The sequence below is a fragment of the Polyodon spathula genome, chromosome 12 (assembly GCF_017654505.1).
Source record: "Polyodon spathula isolate WHYD16114869_AA chromosome 12, ASM1765450v1, whole genome shotgun sequence".
Lineage (NCBI taxonomy): Eukaryota > Metazoa > Chordata > Actinopteri > Acipenseriformes > Polyodontidae > Polyodon > Polyodon spathula.
In genome coordinates, this window is record NC_054545.1 from 42,943,659 (window position 1) to 42,962,877 (window position 19,219).

General features: G+C 46.2%; 1 protein-coding gene across 1 annotated transcript; it reads left to right on the top strand.

Annotated features, from left to right (window-relative positions):
* Positions 1-607: 607 nt before the first annotated feature.
* On the top strand, positions 608-18,154 carry LOC121324929 (growth factor receptor-bound protein 7-like). Its single transcript, XM_041267134.1, is given in 17 exon segments — positions 608-712; positions 1,604-1,729; positions 2,521-2,641; positions 2,736-2,853; positions 4,341-4,376; positions 4,378-4,501; positions 5,239-5,360; positions 6,096-6,170; positions 6,594-6,731; positions 8,532-8,642; positions 9,388-9,486; positions 13,940-14,020; positions 14,323-14,439; positions 14,628-14,685; positions 15,966-16,053; positions 16,538-16,631; positions 16,913-18,154. Coding segments are annotated over 15 exon segments (1,521 nt in total). The 5' UTR covers positions 608-712; positions 1,604-1,729; positions 2,521-2,528; the 3' UTR covers positions 17,060-18,154.
* The last annotated feature ends 1,065 nt before the right edge of the window (positions 18,155-19,219 follow it).

Sequence of the window (19,219 nt, forward strand, 5' to 3'; positions counted from 1 at the left end):
GCTTTACCGTCTCTCTCTGTCTCCCTGTGTCCCTGTCTCCCTATCTCCCTGTCTCTCAGCACTGCTTTTTGCTGTCAGCTGGTTGACACTGCTTTATAATTACAGGCAAGAGAAGTGAATTCTCTACAAGAGTCAGGACAAGAGAGCAGCCAAGTGTGCTGTAATATCAGCCTGGAAAAACAGGTAGAGCAGGAGAGAGAGAGAGAGGTAGGGAGGGAGAGCAATGATACCTGACACAGAATTTGACACTTGATACCAAATATGAAATATCCCGAATACAAAACAGCAGCAATGCCTGACAAAAACCAGAGGAGGGAGTGGAAACTAAGAACAGGGTTGTATGGCAACTGACGTGAGTTTTGATGTCTGAAGATGTCCTAATATGAACTTCCAATGATGTACTTCACTGCGCACACATCACTGCCACTCTCTATCTACCCCTCTGTAAGGGTTAACAGCGTGGAGTGAGGGGATGATGTCAGCAGGGTGGAGCCATGCAAATGAGAAGGTAGACAGGTAGACAGAAAGGCAGAGCGAAGGAAGGAGAGAGAGAGAGAGAGAGAGAGAGAGAGAGAGAGAGAGAGAGAGAGAGAGAGAGAGAGAGAGAGAGAGAGAGAGAGAAGGAGGAGGGCAGCGTAGAGAACAAGCAAACAGGAAATCCTTGTTCAGGTTCATTGTAATCAAGCCGTCTTCTCCATCGCAGCCCGCTCAGGTAGGTCTCTAATTAGACAAAATTCAGTGTAGGGCTGCCTATGCATCGAGGGGAGGGGGAGTGAGGGGTGTGTGAGAGGGTCTGCTTGTTTGCTGTCTGTGATCCTTGGTTGGTGTTTAGAGATGGCTGATTTGCTTTGTCCATTGTTTTTTTTGTTTTTTTTTGAGAAACGCACTCTGGGTAGCTTTGACACAAAACCTGAGCGTGTCTTTGTCTAAATAAAGTTTTCATTCCTCTGAACTACAGTACAGTACAGCACTGAGTTCTCTACACTAGACTGTATTGAATTAGCTTGCTCTCACATCCCCAATACAGCACTGAGTTCTCTATACTAGACTGTATTGAATTAGCTGGCTCTCAGATCCCCAGTACAGCACTGAGTTCTCTACACTAGACTGTATTGAATTAGCTGGCTCTCAGATCCCCAGTACAGCACTGAGTTCTCTACACTAGACTGTATTGAATTAGCTGGCTCTCAGATCCCCAGTACAGCACTGAGTTCTCTACACTAGACTGTATTGAATTAGCTGCTCTCAGATCCCCAGTACAGCACTGAGTTCTCTACACTAGACTGTATTGAATTAGCTGGCTCTCAGATCCCCAGTACAGCACTGAGTTCTCTACACTAGACTGTATTGAATTAGCTGGCTCTCAGATCCCCAGTACAGCACTGAGTTCTCTACACTAGACTGTATTGAATTAGCTGGCTCTCAGATCCCCAGTACAGCACTGAGTTCTCTATACTAAATTGTATTGAATTAGCTGGCTCTCAGATCCCCAGTACAGCACTGGGTTCTCTGTACTAGACTGGTTGACCTGGTTCAGTTTGTGTGTTGTTCTGTGGTATTTTGGCAGAGTATTTTGGGTGATGTCACCGTTTTTCTTTCACAGAAGACAGAGGGAGGTTTGGCAGCTAATCCAGCCAGGTTTATCCACATGGGAGTCAAATAACAATCACATCACAACCTCCTCCAGGCCCTGGGTCCACAGGGGGCATATATATCAAACGACTCTCAGGTAGATGTTGGAAAGTAGTTTTTATATATATATACTAAATATAGGTGCTGTAGGGTTTTTAGTAATAATAATAAAAATAATAATAATACTCTCACACACTGATACACATATGCACACATATCTACACAGAGACACGCATGGAGACACACACACACACACACACACACACACACACACACACACACACACACACACACACACACACACACACACACACACACACACACACACACACACACACACAGACACACACAGACACACACACACACCATGCGCACACACGCAGGCAAACTGGTTTTCATTGTGTTCTGTTCCTTTGTGCTGTAAATAGACACTCGACTGTGCTTTAAATAACTGACAGGAATGTGAGTGTCTGAGTGCGCACGTGTTGTTTTTAGAAAGCCTTTCAGACGCTCTGCAAACATGACACCAAATGTTTCTAGAATCCTCTCTCAAGGTCTTCGGTGAGGAAAAGCAGGGATGGAAATTAGACTCCAATTGCATAGCGGTTTCACGCATTCCAGGTTTTACCAAGAGCTTGATTAGCCACAGTGTGCACAGTTTACAAGCTCAGGTGTGTGTCTTACTAAAGTCTTAGGAAAACCTGGAATGGATCAAACCACAATGGGAGTCTTACTTCCATCCCAGAAATGAGCTTTCATTGTTATATCAGTGGCTGGTGGGGACTGGACTCCAGTGGCAAAGTGTCGTTCAAGGGCTGGAGATAAGACTCCAGCTGCTGTGCAATAGGAGACTTATTTCCAGTCTGATTAACCCCTTCCTGCCCTCAGAGAACTCGATGGATGAGGCGGGGCCGCAGCGAGAGCCCAAACAGGCGGACAGACAGGAGCCCCTCCCCACAGCCGCCCCCTCAGTGAAGAGATCTCAGCCCTTGAGCATCCAGAACCCCAGGTACCGAGCGCTCAGAACTCCAAGATCCGGAACAAGAAAAGAACAAAATCTTTGGCTTGTTTCAGATCGATGTGTGATGTTTCTCTCCAATCAGGCTGAAGGAGCAGGACTCGATACCCAATCCATTCCCTGAGCTCTGCAGCCCCGCTCACTCTCCCATCCTGATTGGCTCCCCGCTGGGCACAGGCACACCCCCTGCACCCGGCACGCACGTGAGTCTACAGGAACAGGACTAAAACATTGCTCACCTCCCTCCCTGCTTCGCTCCCTACCTCTGGGGAAGTTGAGGAGGGTGGGGGATGGGTTTGGGGCTGGGAGGGGGCTGGGAGTGGGGGAGTGGGGGAGTGGGGACCCCCCCCCCCCCCCCGGGCTGATTCCTAAGCCCAAAAAACAATGCAGAGTCAGCAGAGAGATTAATGGGGTCTTTGTTTAGAGTCAAGTGTTGACCGGTGTGGATGTATGCACACACTAACAGACTTACACACTCCCACAGAGAAACACTCCCACTGACAAACACACACTCTGACACACACATTCCCACAGACGTTCACACTGAGGTGCTGACACACACTGACACACTGAGACACACGCACATACACGCACAGAGACTGAGACACGCACACCCACCTGCTTGCCAAATGAACGAGGAAGTTTGGCTCTAAAAGACCGGATTCTGCTTCACCGCAGGCAGTCAGATTGTGTTAGACAAGAAAGTCTGGGCATTAGAGCAATCAGATAAGTTTTTTTTTTATTTTGGTAAAGCTAGCGGTGAACAGTGATGGTAACCCTTTTGCAGCACTTTGCCTGGTCCTGCGTGGCCCTGGCTTCGAGGCTGGGTTGCAGCCTTGTCTGCTTGACTCAGTTAGTTTTGATTTGCCATCTTTCTTTCTGTCTCTCGTGTGACACACCTGTCTGCCAGGTATTGTGATCCAGCAGGCTGTGTGTGTACCTGCCTCAGGTGCGTGGGGGCGTGTGAGTCATTCCTTGCTGTAGCCACGGCAACAGGGACACTGTGCTGTTAAAAAACAATTAATGTGCCAGAGAGAGGAAGAGAGAGAGAGAAAGAGGGAGGGACAGAGGAGGGAGAGAGAGGGAGAAAGACAGGGAAGGAGGGAGGAGTTAAACAGACTCTGTGCTAGTGCAACAGTGGAGTGGTCGAATTTGTCTGTCCTGTCCGTCCAGTGAAAGAGTCAACTCTGTCAAAGTCTCTGTCTGTGTGTCTCTCTCTGTCTGTGAGTCTCTGCCTGTGTATCTGTCTGTGTGTCTCTGTGTGTCTCTGTGAGTCTCTCTGTCTGTGTGCCTCTGTGTGTCTCTCTGTCTGTGTGTCTCTGTGTGTCTCTATGTCTGTGTGTCACTGTGTGTCTCTGTGTGTCTGTGTCTCTGTCTGTGTATCTGTCTTCTGTTTTGTCTCCCACTTGTCCTCTCATTCTATTGAGTTCAATTCAACCATTTTAAATCCAATGGCCAGAGCTGTTTATATTAATTAAAATACAGATTGATTAACAAGTAATAACTGCCCCCTATCCCTGTCCCTTCTCCCCCAGTAATACTCCCTCCTCACCCCCTCTCCCTCCCCTCTCCTTCCTCACCCCTCTCTCCTCTCTCAAAGCTTGTTAAGTTTATAAGAATGTATCTACAGCTAAACCCTTAACCCCCCCTCCCCCGATTCCCCCCTTGTCCGCCCCCTCTTCCCCCCCAGCTGGTGAAGGTCTGCATTGAGGACGGGCGCTCACGATCTGCTGGACCCGGTCCCAGAGGGGGCCACAGCGAGGGACGTGTGCAGCCTGCTGGTGCAGCGCACCCAGAGCAGAGACCAGGAGACATGGGCACTGGTGGAAATACACCCCCACCTGGGGCTAGGTACTGAGAAGACTGTGAGAGGCTGGGAGGGAGTTGAGGGAATGGGAAGGGGAGTGGAGGGGGGATTGGGAGGGATTGGGAGGGACTGGGAGGGGAGTGGAGGAGGATTGGGAGGAGACTGGGAGGGACTGGGAGGGGAGTGGAGGAGGATTGGGAGGAGACTGGGAGGGACTGGGAGGGGAGTGGAGGAGGATTGGGAGGAGACTGGGAGGGACTGGGAGGGGAGTGGAGGAGGATTGGGAGGAGACTGGGAGGGACTGGGAGGGGAGTGGAGGAGGATTGGGAGGAGACTGGGAAGGACTGGGAGGGGAGTGGAGGAGGATTGGGAGGAGACTGGGAGGGACTGGGAGGGGAGTGGAGGAGGATTGGGAGGAGACTGGGAGGGACTGGGAGGGGAGTGGAGGAGGATTGGGAGGAGACTGGGACGGACTGGGAGGGGAGTGGAGGAGGATTGGGAGAAGACTGGGAAGGACTGGGAGGGGAGTGGAGGAGGATTGGGAGGAGACTGGGAGGGACTGGGAGGGGAGTGGAGGAGGATTGGGAGGAGACTGGGAGGCATTGGGAGGGGAGTGGAGGAGGATTGGGAAGAGACTGGGTGAGGACTGAACATAGTATAAATGTGTTCACAGAGCAAAACTGCAATCTGAGTCTAAAAGATAATATTATTATATTATTGGAACACAAAGTTATATTGACGTAAGACTGTTGATTTCCGTCTCTCTCCCCCACTCTCTCAGAGCGCTGTTTGGAGGACCACGAGATCGTTCTGGAGATCCAGGCCACCTGGCCACTAGAGGGTGACAGCAGGTTTCTGTTCCGCAAGAACTACGCCAAGTATGAGTTCTTCAAGAAGCCCATGGTACTGCCAGCCTGCCAGCATCACTGCATAATCTCTCACACATTGAACACATCGAAAACACACTGAAAACACCTTCACACACATACTCCATACACCTGAACAAATACCTGTACAAATACCTGTACACACACACCTGAACAAATACCTGTATACACAACACCTGAACAAATACCTGAACAAATACCTGTACACACACCAGTACACACACCTGAAAAAATACCTGTACACACACCTGTGCACACACCCTTGAACAAATACCTTCACACACACCTGAACAAATACCTGTACACACACACGAACAAATACCTGTGCACACACCTGAACAAATACCTGTACACACACACCTGAACAAATACCTGTACACACACCTGAACAAATACCTGTACAAATACCTGTACACACACCTGAACAAATACCTGTACACACACCAGTACACACACACCTGAACAAATACCTGTACACACACCTGTGCACACACCCTTGAACAAATACCTTCACACACACCTGAACAAATACCTGTACACACACACCTGAACAAATACCTGTACACACACCTGAACAAATACCTGTACAAATACCTGTACACACACCAGTACACATACACCTGAACAAATACCTGTACACACACACACCGAACAAATACCTGTACACACACCTGAACACAGACCTGTACAAGCAGGGTATTTAACAGTTTCTCTCTCTACTCTCTCACTCTCCACTTTGATTTTTTTCCAGCACTTTTTCCCAGAGCACATGATCTCAGACTGCCTGGACATCAACAAGGGCATGACATCATCAGAACTCATCCAGGTGAGGGGTGTGGGGTGTGACATCATCAGAACTCATCCAGGTGAGGGAGGTGGGGTGTGACATCATCAGAACCCATCCAGGTGAGGGGGGGTGTGTGTGACATCATCAGAACTCATCCAGGTGAGGGGTGTGGGGTGTGACATCATCAGAACTCATCCAGGTGAGGGAGGTGGGGTGTGACATCATCAGAACCCATCCAGGTGAGGGGGGGGGTGTATGACATCATCAGAACTCATCCAGGTGAGATGGGGAGTGCAATTTTTTAGCTGACTTCTGTCTCATGTTTCCTCAGAACCTGCTGAAATGGATTATACTGGAGTGTATGGTGGTTGTGCTGGTTTTGTCCTGTGTTGTGATGGTTGTACTGGTCTGTATGCTGGTTGTACTGGTGTTAATGAATTGGCCTCACTCTCTGTTTCTCAGAACCTGCTGCTGTCGGGCAGCTGCCCAGAGATCCAGGGCTCCCTACAAGTGCGGCAGACAGGCAAGAAGGGCTGGAAGAGAAGCTGCTTCTTCCTCAGAAAGTCGGGGCTCTACCACTCCAACAAGGGCAGCTCCAAGGTCAGCTTCCGCCCCCAGCCACAGCACATCTAACCACCCACAGCACACCTGCACACACACCTGAACATCTAACCACCCACAGCACACACCTGCACATCTAACCACCCATTGCACACGCCTGCACATCTAACCACCCACAGCACACCTGCACACACACCTGAACATCTAACCACCCACAGCACACCTGCACACACACCTGCAGATCTAACCACCCATAGCACACACCTGCACATCTAGCCACCCACAGCACACCTGCACAAACACCTGAACATCTAACCACCCACAACACACCTGCACACACACCTGCAGATCTAAACACCCATAGCACACACCTGCACATCTAACCACCCACAGCACACCTGCACACACACCTGCACATCTAACCACCCACAGCACACCTGCACACACACCTGCACATCTAACCACCCATAGCACACACCTGCACATCTAACACCTGCACACACCTGCACATCTAACACCTGCACACACCTGCACCTGCACACACTGCACATCTAACACCTGCACACACCTGCACACACCTGCACACACCTGCACATCTAACCAGCCACAGCACACACCTGCACATCTAACACCTGCACACACCTGCACACGCCAGCACACACCTGCACATCTAACACCTGCACACACTTGCACACACCTGCACACACCTGCACACACCTGCACATCTAACCAGCCACAACACACACCTGCACATCTAACACCTGCACACACCTGCACACACCTGCACACACCTGCACATCTAACACCTGCACACACCTGCACATCTAACACCTTTACACACACCTGCATATCTAACCACCCACAGCACCTCTGAACATCTGACACTGACACCTGCATATTCAACATCAACAAACACTTAAACACGTCTAAAATACCTGTACACACCTGCACACACCTGCATATCTAACACCCACCACACACCTGTACACACCTGCACACCTGCACACACACCTGCAAATCTAACACCCACAGCACACCTGAACATCTAACACCTGAACATCTAACACTAAACATCTAACACCTGAACATCTAACACCTAAACATCTAACACCTGAACATCTAACACCCACAGCACACCTGAACATCTAACACCTGAATATCTAACACTAAACATCTAACACTAAACATCTAACACCTGAACATCTAACACCCACAGCACACCTGAACATCTAACACCTGAATATCTAACACTAAACATCTAACACTAAACATCTAACACCTGAACATCTAACACCCACAGCACACCTGAACATCTAACATCTGAACATCTAACACCTGAATATCTAACACTAAACATCTAACACCTGAACATCTAACACCTGAACATCTAACACCCACAGCACACCTGAACATCTAATACCTGAATATCTAACACTAAACATCTAACACTAAACATCTAACACCTGAACATCTAACACCCACAGCACACCTGAACATCTAATACCTGAACATCTAACACCGGAACATCTAACACACACAGCACATCTGAACATCTAACACCCACAGCACACCTGAATATCTAACACCTGAACATCTAACACCTGAACATCTAACACGTGATCATCTAACACCTGAACATCTAACACCTGAACATCTAACACTGAACATCTAACATCTGTATGTTAAAGCACCTGCACATCTAATGCAGGCAGCACACCTGAACATCTAACACCTGGACAACACCTGCATATTTATACACCTGTGCTCACAGGTGAACACACCTATAAACTCACCTGTACACACCTGACAGTCCCTCCCTCCTCTCTGTGTGTCTCTCAGGAGCCCCGGCACTTACAGTATGTAGCTGACCTGGAGGAGCTGAATATCTACAGTGTGTCTCAGAGCAGGAAGCTGTACGGGGCCCCCACCGACTTCACGTTCTGCATCAAGGTGCCCGGGTGGGGTGGAGCAGTTGTGTAGACTCTGTGTGTGTGTTTTTGTTGACTGTATGCATAGTTGCATCATTTCAGTTGTGTGTTGGTCTTGATTCTGTGTGCTTGTTTGTATTGTATTGAGAGTTGTGTGTATTTCAGTTGTGTTGTTTCAGTTGTGTGCCTGCATTGTGTTTTCTCTGTGCATTTGATTTGTGTTGTGTTGACTGTGTGTGTATCTGAGTTGTGTCTGGTTGTGTTTCTCTGTGTGTGTCTGGTTGTGTTTCTCTGTGTATATCGGATGTGGTGACACTGTGTGTGTCTGGTTGTGTTGACTCTGTGTGTGTGTGTCTGGTTGTGTTGACTGTGTTGACTGTGTGTGTGTTTGGTTGTGTGTTCTATGTGTGTGTCTGGTTGTGTTGACTGTGTGTTTGTCTGGTTGTGTTGACTCTCTGTGTTGACTCTGTGTGTGTGTGTGTGTGTCTGGTTGTGTTGACTATGTGTGTGTGTCTGGTTGTGTTGACTCTGTGTGTGTGTCTGGTTGTGTTGACTGTGTTGACTGTGTGTGTGTTTGGTTGTGTGTTCTATGTGTGTGTCTGGTTGTGTTGACTGTGTGTGTGTCTGGTTGTGTTGACTCTCTGTGTTGACTCTGTGTGTGTGTGTGTCTGGTTGTGTTGACTCTGTGTGTGTGTCTGGTTGTGTTGACTATGTGTGTGTGTCTGGTTGTGTTGACTCTGTGTGTGTGTCTGGTTGTGTTTTCTCAGCCGTGTCGGAAGAGGTTTTGCGCACGGGATCTGAAGCTGCTCTGTGCCGAGGATGAGAGAACGAGAACCTGCTGGATCACAGCCTTCCGACTCTTCAAGGTGAGAGCGAGGCGGGGCAGCAGGATGATGTGTTGTGTTGTGCAGTGATATTGTATTGTTGTGGAGCGCTGGCGCCACAGCAGATGGTATGGGCACGGACAGAGACTCAGACACAGAAAGCTGCAAGTGAGATGGGCCAATGCGCAGTTTCAATGAACAAAACAAACAAAAATAACACGGTATAAACAAAAGGTTTTACAAAAACTCACAAAATGTAAACAAGCAGACAGCACAACATGCAACACACAACACGGACCGATCTCCTGTCACCAGATTTAATTCCACTGCTCTCTAACACCCGGGAACACCTGTTTTATACACCTGTCGCTATTTCATATTCCCGTGTGTTTTGACAGGGAGTAATGTAACCCCCTGTCTGCCAACCCTATATTCCCCAAATCAACACATACAAACATGCAGCGGCAGCCCTTTCACCCTGCGATAATTGTGTGTTGATGAGCAGTGATGTTGTATTGTGTATTGATGAGCAGTGATGTTGTATTGTGTGTTGATGATGTTGTATTGTGTATGATGCAGTGATGTTGTATTGTGTATTGATGTGCAGTGATGTTGTATTGTGTATTGATGTGCAGTGATGTTGTATTGTGTATTGATGTGCAGTGATGTTGTATTGTGTATTGATGTGCAGTGATGTTGTATTGTGTATTGATGTGCAGTGATGTTGTATTGTGTATTGATGTGCAGTGATGTTGTATTGTGTGTTGATGAGCAGTGATGTTGTATTGTGTATTGATGTGCAGTGATGTTGTATTGATGTATTGATGATGCAGTGATGTTGTATTGTGTATTGATGTGCAGTGATGTTGTATTGTGTATTGATGTGCAGTGATGTTGTATTGTGTATTGATGTGCAGTGATGTTGTATTGTGTATTGATGTGCAGTGATGTTGTATTGTGTATTGATGTGCAGTGATGTTGTATTGTGTATTTGATTGTGCAGTGATGTTGTATTGTGTATTGATGTGCATTGATGTTGTTATTGTGTATGATGTGCAGTGATGTTGTATTGTGTACTGATGTGCAGTGATGTTGTATTGTGTATTGTGTATTGATGTTGTTATTGTGTATTGATGTGCAGTGATGTTGTATTGTGTATTGATGTTGTTATTGTGTATTGATTGTGTATTGATGTGCAGTGATGTTGTATTGTGTATTGATGTGCAGTGATGTTGTATTGTGTATTGATGTGCAGTGATGTTGTATTGTGTATTGATGTGCAGTGATGTTGTATTGTGTATTGATGTGCAGTGATGTTGTATTGTGTATTGATGTGCAGTGATGTTGTATTGTGTATTGATGTGCAGTGATGTTGTATTGTGTATTGATGTGCAGTGATGTTGTATTGTGTATTGATGTGCAGTGATGTTGTATTGTGTATTGATGTGCAGTGATGTTGTATTGTGTATTGATGTGCAGTGATTGTATTGTGTATTGTGTATTGTGTATTGATGCAGTGATGTTGTATTGTGTATTGATGTGCAGTGATGTTGTATTGTGTATTGATGTGCAGTGATGTTGTATTGTGTATTGATGTGCAGTGATGTTGTATTGTGTATTGATGTGCAGTGATGTTGTATTGTGTATTGATGTGCAGTGATGTTGTATTGTGTATTGATGTGCAGTGATGTTGTATTGTGTATTGATGTGCAGTGATGTTGTATTGTGTATTGTGTATTGATGTTGTAGTGATGTTGTTTGTTGTGTATTGATGTGCAGTGATGTTGTATTGTGTATTGATGTTGATGTTGTGTATTGTGTATTGATGTGTGTATTGATGTGCAGTGATGTTGTATTGTGTATTGATGTGTGATGTTGTATTGTGTATTGATGTGCAGTGATGTTGTATTGTGTATTGATGTTGTTATTGTGTATTGATGTGCAGTGACGTTGTATTGTGTATTGATGTTGTTATTGTGTATTGATGTGCAGTGAGTTGTTATTGTTGTATTGTGTATTGATGTTGTTATTGTGTATTGATGTGCAGTGACGTTGTATTGTGTATTGATGTTGTTATTGTGTATTGATGTGCAGTGATTGTATTGTGTATTGATGTTGTTATTGTGTATTGATGTGCAGTGATGTTGTATTGTGTATTGATGTGCAGTGATGTTGTATTGTGTATTGATGTTGCAGTGATGTTGTATTGTGTATTGATGTTGTTATTGTGTATTGTGATGTTGTATTGTGTATGATGTGCAGTGATGTTGTATTGTGTGTTGATGTGCAGTGATGTTGTATTGTGTATTGATGTGCAGTGATGTTGTATTGTGTATTGATGTGCAGTGATGTTGTTATTGTGTATTGATGTGCAGTGATGTTGTATTGTGTATTGATGTGCAGTGATGTTGTATTGTGTATTGATGTGCAGTGATGTTGTATTGTGTATTGATGTTGATTATTGTGTATTGATGTGCGTAGTGATGTTGTATTGTGTATTGATGTTGTTATTGTGTATTGATGTGCAGTGACGTTGTATTGTGTATTGATGTTGTTATTGTGTATTGATGTGCAGTGACGTTGTATTGTGTATTGATGTTGTTATTGTGTATTGATGTGCAGTGACGTTGTATTGTGTATTGATGTTGTTATTGTGTATTGATGTGCAGTGACGTTGTATTGTGTATTGATGTTGTTATTGTGTATTGATGTGCAGTGATGTTGTATTGTGTATTGATGTATTGTGATGTTGTTATTGTGTATTGATGTGCAGTGACGTTGTATTGTGTATTGATGTTGTTAGTTGTGTATTGATGTGCAGTGACGTTGTATTGTGTATTGATGTTGTTATTGTGTATTGATGTGCAGTGATGTTGTATTGTGTATTGATGTTGTTATTGTGTATTGATGTGCAGTGATGTTGTTATTGTGTATTGATGTGCAGTGACGTTGTATTGTGTATTGATGTTGTTATTGTGTATTGATGTGCAGTGACGTTGTATTGTGTATTGATGTTGTTATTGTGTATTGATGTGCAGTGACGTTGTATTGTGTATTGATGTTGTTATTGTGTATTGATGTGCAGTGACGTTGTATTGTGTATTGATGTTGTTATTGTGTATTGATGTGCAGTGACGTTGTATTGTGTATTGATGTTGTTATTGTGTATTGATGTGCAGTGACGTTGTATTGTGTATTGATGTTGATTATTGTGTATTGATGTGCAGTGACGTTGTATTGTGTATTGATGTTGTTATTGTGTATTGATGTGCAGTGACGTTGTATTGTGTATTGATGTTGTTATTGTGTATTGATGTGCAGTGATGTTGTATTGTGTATTGATGTGCAGTGATGTTGTATTGTGTATTGATGTGCAGTGACGTTGTATTGTGTATTGATGTTGTTATTGTGTATTGATGTGCAGTGATGTTGTATTGTGTATTGATGTTGTTGTGTATTGATGTGCAGTGATGTATTGTGTATTGTGTATTATTGTGTATTGTGTGCAGTGATGTTGTATTGTGTATTGATGTTGTTATTGTGTATTGATGTGCAGTGACGTTGTATTGTGTATTGATGTTGTTATTGTGTATTGATGTGCAGTGATGTTGTATTGTGTATTGATGTTGTTATTGTGTATTGATGTGCAGTGACGTTGTATTGTGTATTGATGTTGTTATTGTGTATTGATGTGCAGTGACGTTGTATTGTGTATTGATGTTGCAGTTTGTATTGTGTATTGATGTTGTTATTGTGTATTGATGTGCAGTGATGTTGTATTGTGTATTGATGTTGTTATTGTGTATTGATGTGCAGTGATGTTGTTATTGTGTATTGATGTGCAGTGATTGTTGTTGTTGTATTGTGTATTGATGTTGTTATTGTGTATTGATGTGCAGTGACAGTGATGTTGTTATTGTGTATTGATGTGCAGTGATGTTGTATTGTGTATTGATGTGCAGTGATGTTGTATTGTGTATTGATGTGCAGTGATGTTGTATTGTGTATTGATGTGCAGTGATGTTGTTGTGTATTGATGTGCAGTGACGTTGTATTGTGTATTGATGTTGTTATTGTGTATTGATGTGCAGTGATGTTGTATTGTGTATTGTGTATTGATGTGCAGTGACGTTGTATTGTGTATTGATGTTGTTATTGTGTATTGATGTGCAGTGACGTTGTATTGTGTATTGATGTTGTTATTGTGTATTGATGTGCAGTGACGTTGTATTGTGTATTGATGTTGTTATTGTGTATTGATGTGCAGTGACGTTGTATTGTGTATTGATGTTGTTATTGTGTATTGATGTGCAGTGACGTTGTATTGTGTATTGATGTTGTTATTGTGTATTGATGTGCAGTGACGTTGTATTGTGTATTGATGTTGTTATTGTGTATTGATGTGCAGTGATGTTGTGTTGTGTATTGATGTTGTTATTGTGTATTGATGTTGTATTGTGTATTGATGTGCAGTGATGTTGTTATTGTGTTACAGTTTGGGCAGCAGCTGCGGTGTAATTACCAGCTCTCTGTGTCAACGAAGAATCAGGACAGCGGCCGGCTCCCCCCAGGCAAGGTGAGACCCCCAAATCTGCTGAATGCCCCACCCCCCGTCCCACCCCGCCACTGGAATGCACTCCATGGCTGTTGAATCACTGACAGTGTTTGTGGCCAAGATAGTTGTGTACTAATTATCCATTCATCCTCTCTCCCTCTCCCATCCCTCTCACACCCCTCGACCACCCCTCTCTCTCTTCCTCTCCCACCCCTCTCTCTACCCCTCTCCCACCCCTCTCTCTACCCCTCTCCCACCCCTCTCACTCTCCCTCTGCCTACCCCTCTCCCTCTCCCTCTCCCTCTCCCCGGTCCCTCTCTTAGAGTGCGTCGGAGGCTGTCCTGGTAGCGATGGATTTCTCTGGAAAGGAGGGGGGGCGAGTGATCGAGAACCCCAGAGAAGCACGGAGCGTGGAGCAGGAGGAGGGGCAAGCGTGGAGGGTAAGAGAGGGGGGGAGGGGGGAAGGAGAGGTGAGGGTTGTCTCTGTCTCTTTGTCTTTGTGTGTTTATCTCTCTGTCTCACTCTCAGTGTCTGTTTCTCTGTCTATGTATCTCTCTCACTCAGTGCCTCCCTTTCTGTTTCAGTATCTTTGTGTCTCAATGCCTCTCTCTGTTTCTCTGCCTTGCAGAAGAAGACCAGTCACCGGTACAGTCTGCCCAGCTCCTACCAATACTCTCTCAGCTCAGGTGAATCTTGCAGGACAGTGTGGCAGTGTGACAGTGTGACTGTTGCAGTGTGGCACTGTGACAGTGTAGCAGTGGGACAGTGTGGCAGTGTGACAGTGTGACTGTGACAGTGTGGCAATGTTACCATGTGGCAGTGTGGCAGTGTGCCAGTGTGACAGTGTGACTGTGGCAGCGTGACGGTGTGGCAGTGTGACTGTGGCAGTGTGACAGTGTGAAAGTGTGGCAGTGTGGCAGTGTGGCATTGTGACAGTGTGACTGTGTCAGTGTGACGGTGTGGCAGTGTGATAGTGTGACTGTGGCAGTGTGACTGTGGCAGTGTGACAGTGTGACTGTGACAGTGTGACTGTGGCAGTGTGACAGTGTGACTGTGGCAGTGTGACAGTGTGACGGTGTGGCAGTGTGACTGTGGCAATGTGACAGTGTGAAAGTGTGGCAGTGTGGCAGTGTGGCAGTGTGACAGTGTGACTGTGACAGTGTGACTGTGGCAGTGTGACAGTGTGACTGTGGCAGTGTGACAGTGTGACGATGTGGCAGTGTAACTGTGGCAGGGTGACAGTGTGACGGTGTGGCAGTGTGACTGCGGCAGTGTGACAGTGTGACAGTGGGGCAGTGTGACTGTGGCAGTGTGACAGTGTGATGTTGTATTGTAGTGATTCACCGCACGCAGGCCTGGTTTCTGTGTATTTGTGTGATGGATTGTGCAGTGATGTTGTGTATTGGATTGTGTTGTGTTGTGTTGTGCAGTGATGTTGTGTTGTATTGATGTTGTATTGTAGTGATTCACCGCACGCAGGCCTGGTTTCTGTGTATTTGTGTGATGGATTGTGCAGTGATGTTGTGTATTGGATTGTGTTGTGTTGTGTTGTGCAGTGATGTTGTGTTGTATTGATGTTGTATTGTAGTGATTCACCGCACGCAGGCCTGGTTTCTGTGTATTTGTATGATGGATTGTGCAGTGATGTTGTGTATTGGATTGTGTTGTGTTGTGTTGTGCAGTGATGTTGTGTTGTATTGATGTTGTATTGTAGTGATTCACCGCACGCAGGCCTGCTTTCTGTGTATTTGTGTGATGGATTGTGCAGTGATGTTGTGTATTGGATTGTGTTGTGTTGTGTTGTGCAGTGATGTTGTGTTGTATTGATGTTGTATTGTAGTGATTCACCGCATGCAGGCCTGGTTTCTGTGTATTTGTGTGATGGATTGTGCAGTGATGTTGTGTATTGGATTGTGTTGTGTTGTGTTGTGCAGTGATGTTGTGTTGTATTGATGTTGTATTGTAGTGATTCACCGCACGCAGGCCTGGTTTCACGGGGGAGTCTCACGGAAGGAAGCTCAGCAGCTCATTCAGGAGCAGGGCCAGGTGGACGGGTACGAGGAGCGTGTATATCAGCAACCAGCTCCCTCTCTCCTCCTCCCTCCCCTCTCCACCTCCTCTCTCCTATCCCCTACCCCTCCTCCCTCCCCTCTGCACCTCCCCTCTCCCCTTCCCCTCTCCACCTCCTACCTCTCTCCCTCCTTCTCCCCCTCCTCACTCCCATCTCCTCTCCCTCCTTTCCCCTTTCCCTCTCACCTCTCCCCACTCTTCCTCCGCTCTCACCTCTCCCCTCTCCTCCTCCTCTCTCCCCTCTTTCCTCTCCCCTCCCTCTCCCCTCTCCTCCTCCATACTCCCCTCTCCCTTCCCCTCTCCCCTTTCATCTCTCCCCCTCCCACTCTCCCCCTCTCCCCTCTCCCCTCTCCTTTCCTCCTCCCCTCTCCCCTCTCCTCCTCCACACTCCCCTATTCCCTCTCCTCTCTCCTCTCTCCTCTTCCCTCTCTCCTCTCGTCTCTCACCCCTCTCTGTTTCTCTCTGCAGGATGTTTCTGATTCGGGAGAGCCAGCAGCATGCAAACTGCTTCGTCCTGTCACTGTGCTACCAGCTAAAAACCAAACACTACCTCATCATCCAGGTCAGTCTATCTGTCTGCCTGCCCTCCTGCCCTCCTGCCTGTCTGCCTGTCTGTCTGTCTGCCTTTATATCTGTCTGACCGTCTGTGTATGAGTCCATCCTGTGTGTGTATGAGTCTGTCTGTCTTCGTCTGCCTGTCAGTGTGCCTGTATGAGTCTATCTGTGCTTGTCTCTGTGTGTGTTTGAATCTGTGCTTTCCTCCCCCTCTATCCCTCCCCTCTCCCCCACCTCCCTCTCTCTCCCTCCCCTCATCCTCCCCTTCTCCTCTCCTCTGCTCTCCAGTGTGAAGAGGAAGGCAGGCTCTACTACACGATGGATGACGGCCTCACTCTCTTCACGGATCTCATTCAGCTTGTGGAATTCCACCAGATCAACTGCGGGATCCTGCCTGTGCGTCTCAAACACTACTGTGTCTGTGTGGCGCTGTAACGAGACCTCCACACCACTGTGGGAGCTGCCTGCCCGCCTGCCTGCCTGTCTGTCTGTCTGCCTGCCTGTCTCTGTTGACATGCAGCTTAAGTCATGCTGTATAATCGTGCTGACAGGTGCTTGCATTTATACTTCATGATAGTCGGTGCTTTCTATGAAAATGGTCACTGACTGCGCCTGTGATTCCCTAGATAGATGAGCGAGTCCACAGGCTTCTTTGCACACAGAGGGGAGGGTTTGGAATGGGTTACACAGCCAATACTTTAAGTGCAGTACAGAAGCAACACAGGCCCTGAGGACCAACACAGTGTGGAGGTAGCAGAGAGGGAAAGAGACACTTCTTCACACAGAGAGTGGGGAGGGGGTGGAATAGGATACCTAGCCATGTTGAGTCTGAATCGCTGGGATTCTTTAAGACCCGGCTTGACAGAGTTCTGAGATCAATCAGCTGCTCGGAACCGGATGAGTTCTGATGGGCTGAACGGCCTCATTTTCTTATGTTCTTCTGAAATATTCTGCTTAACAGCAGCCTGGTGTAGTTTCACCTTCTCTCCACAAGAGGGCAGACTGATAGTAAACAATCGGCAGATTTCCACGCATTTATAGATGTCCATGAGTATTTATTCATACTGAGCACGCAGAATACTTACCTGGAATATCTCCCCTTAATTGCACCATGCTAAGTTTCCTGCCTGTGTATCTGTTTTATAATGCATAGATGGGTGTTTTTGTTTTCAAATTTTTATCCGGCCAAACCCAAACTCATTTTAGTTTCTAAAAATGAAAACAAAACATCGCGACGGAGGGGATGTAATCCATTTTAATTGAACTTTCAACCCGTTTCTGTTGGAAAGCTCAGCTCACCTTTTTTTTTTTTTAATTTTAATTTTTTTTTTTTAAATAAGGCCAGTTGATAAATAATATACATGTAAAAAAAATACTATAAACTAAACCAAGTACATCATTTTACAAACATCTGTTTAATGTTGTGATATTTAGTACAAAACTGGGTTTGTAAATGAAAGATTGACCAAGGAAGAGTTCAACCCTATATAATTTATAAGCCGGTAAATAAAATGACATTTCGTATCAAAATAATGTTGTTGTTTTTTTTTGTTTGTTTTTTAAGGGTTAAAATGTATATTTATGTATATTCATGCATGGTTACCTCATATGGGGGCGGATAAACCTCTCTTCTATTCTTTATATAGAGATATATCTAGAGATGTACAGTATCTGGAGCCATGTGGAAGATTAGCCAGCAAATAAATGCAGGAAACCCTCATGAGAGCTGGATGCCACCCCCCAGATAAGCAATGGAAAAAAATTAAAACATTTTCAATAAAAAAATAAATAAAAAATTATTATGTGAGGTTGTGTGTGGTGTGGTGCAGTGGTTCTGTGGTGTGCAGTGAGGTTGTGTGTGGTGTGGTGCAGTGGTTCTGTGGTGTGCAGTGAGGTTGTGTGTGGTGTGGTGCAGTGATTCTGTGGTGTGCAGTGAGGTTGTGTGTGGTGTGGTGCAGTGATTCTGTGGTGTGCAGTGAGGTTGTGTGTGGTGTGGTGCAGTGGTTCTGTGTGGTGTGCAGTGAGGTTGTGTGTGGTGTGGTGCAGTGGTTCTGTGGTGTGCAGTGAGGTTGTGTGTGGTGTGGTGCAGTGGTTCTGTGGTGTGCAGTGAGGTTGTGTGTGGTGTGGTGCAGTGGTTCTGTGGTGTGCAGTGAGGTTGTGTGTGGTGTGGTGCAGTGATTCTGTGGTGTGCAGTGAGGTTGTGTGTGGTGTGGTGCAGTGATGTGCTGTGTGTGTGCAGTGAGTGTTGTGTGTGGTGTGGTGCAGTGGTTCTGTGGTGTGCAGTGAGGTTGTGTGTGGTGTGGTGCAGTGGTTCTGTGGTGTGCAGTGAGGTTGTGTGTGGTGTGGTGCAGTGGTTCTGTGGTGTGCAGTGAGGTTGTGTGTGGTGTGGTGCAGTGGTTCTGTGGTGTGCAGTGAGGTTGTGTGTGGTGTGGTGCAGTGGTTCTGTGGTGTGCAGTGAGGTTGTGTGTGGTGTGGTGCAGTGGTTCTGTGGTGTGCAGTGAGGTTGTGTGTGGTGTGGTGCAGTGGTTCTGTGGTGTGCAGTGAGGTTGTGTGTGGTGTGGTGCAGTGGTTCTGTGGTGTGCAGTGAGGTTGTGT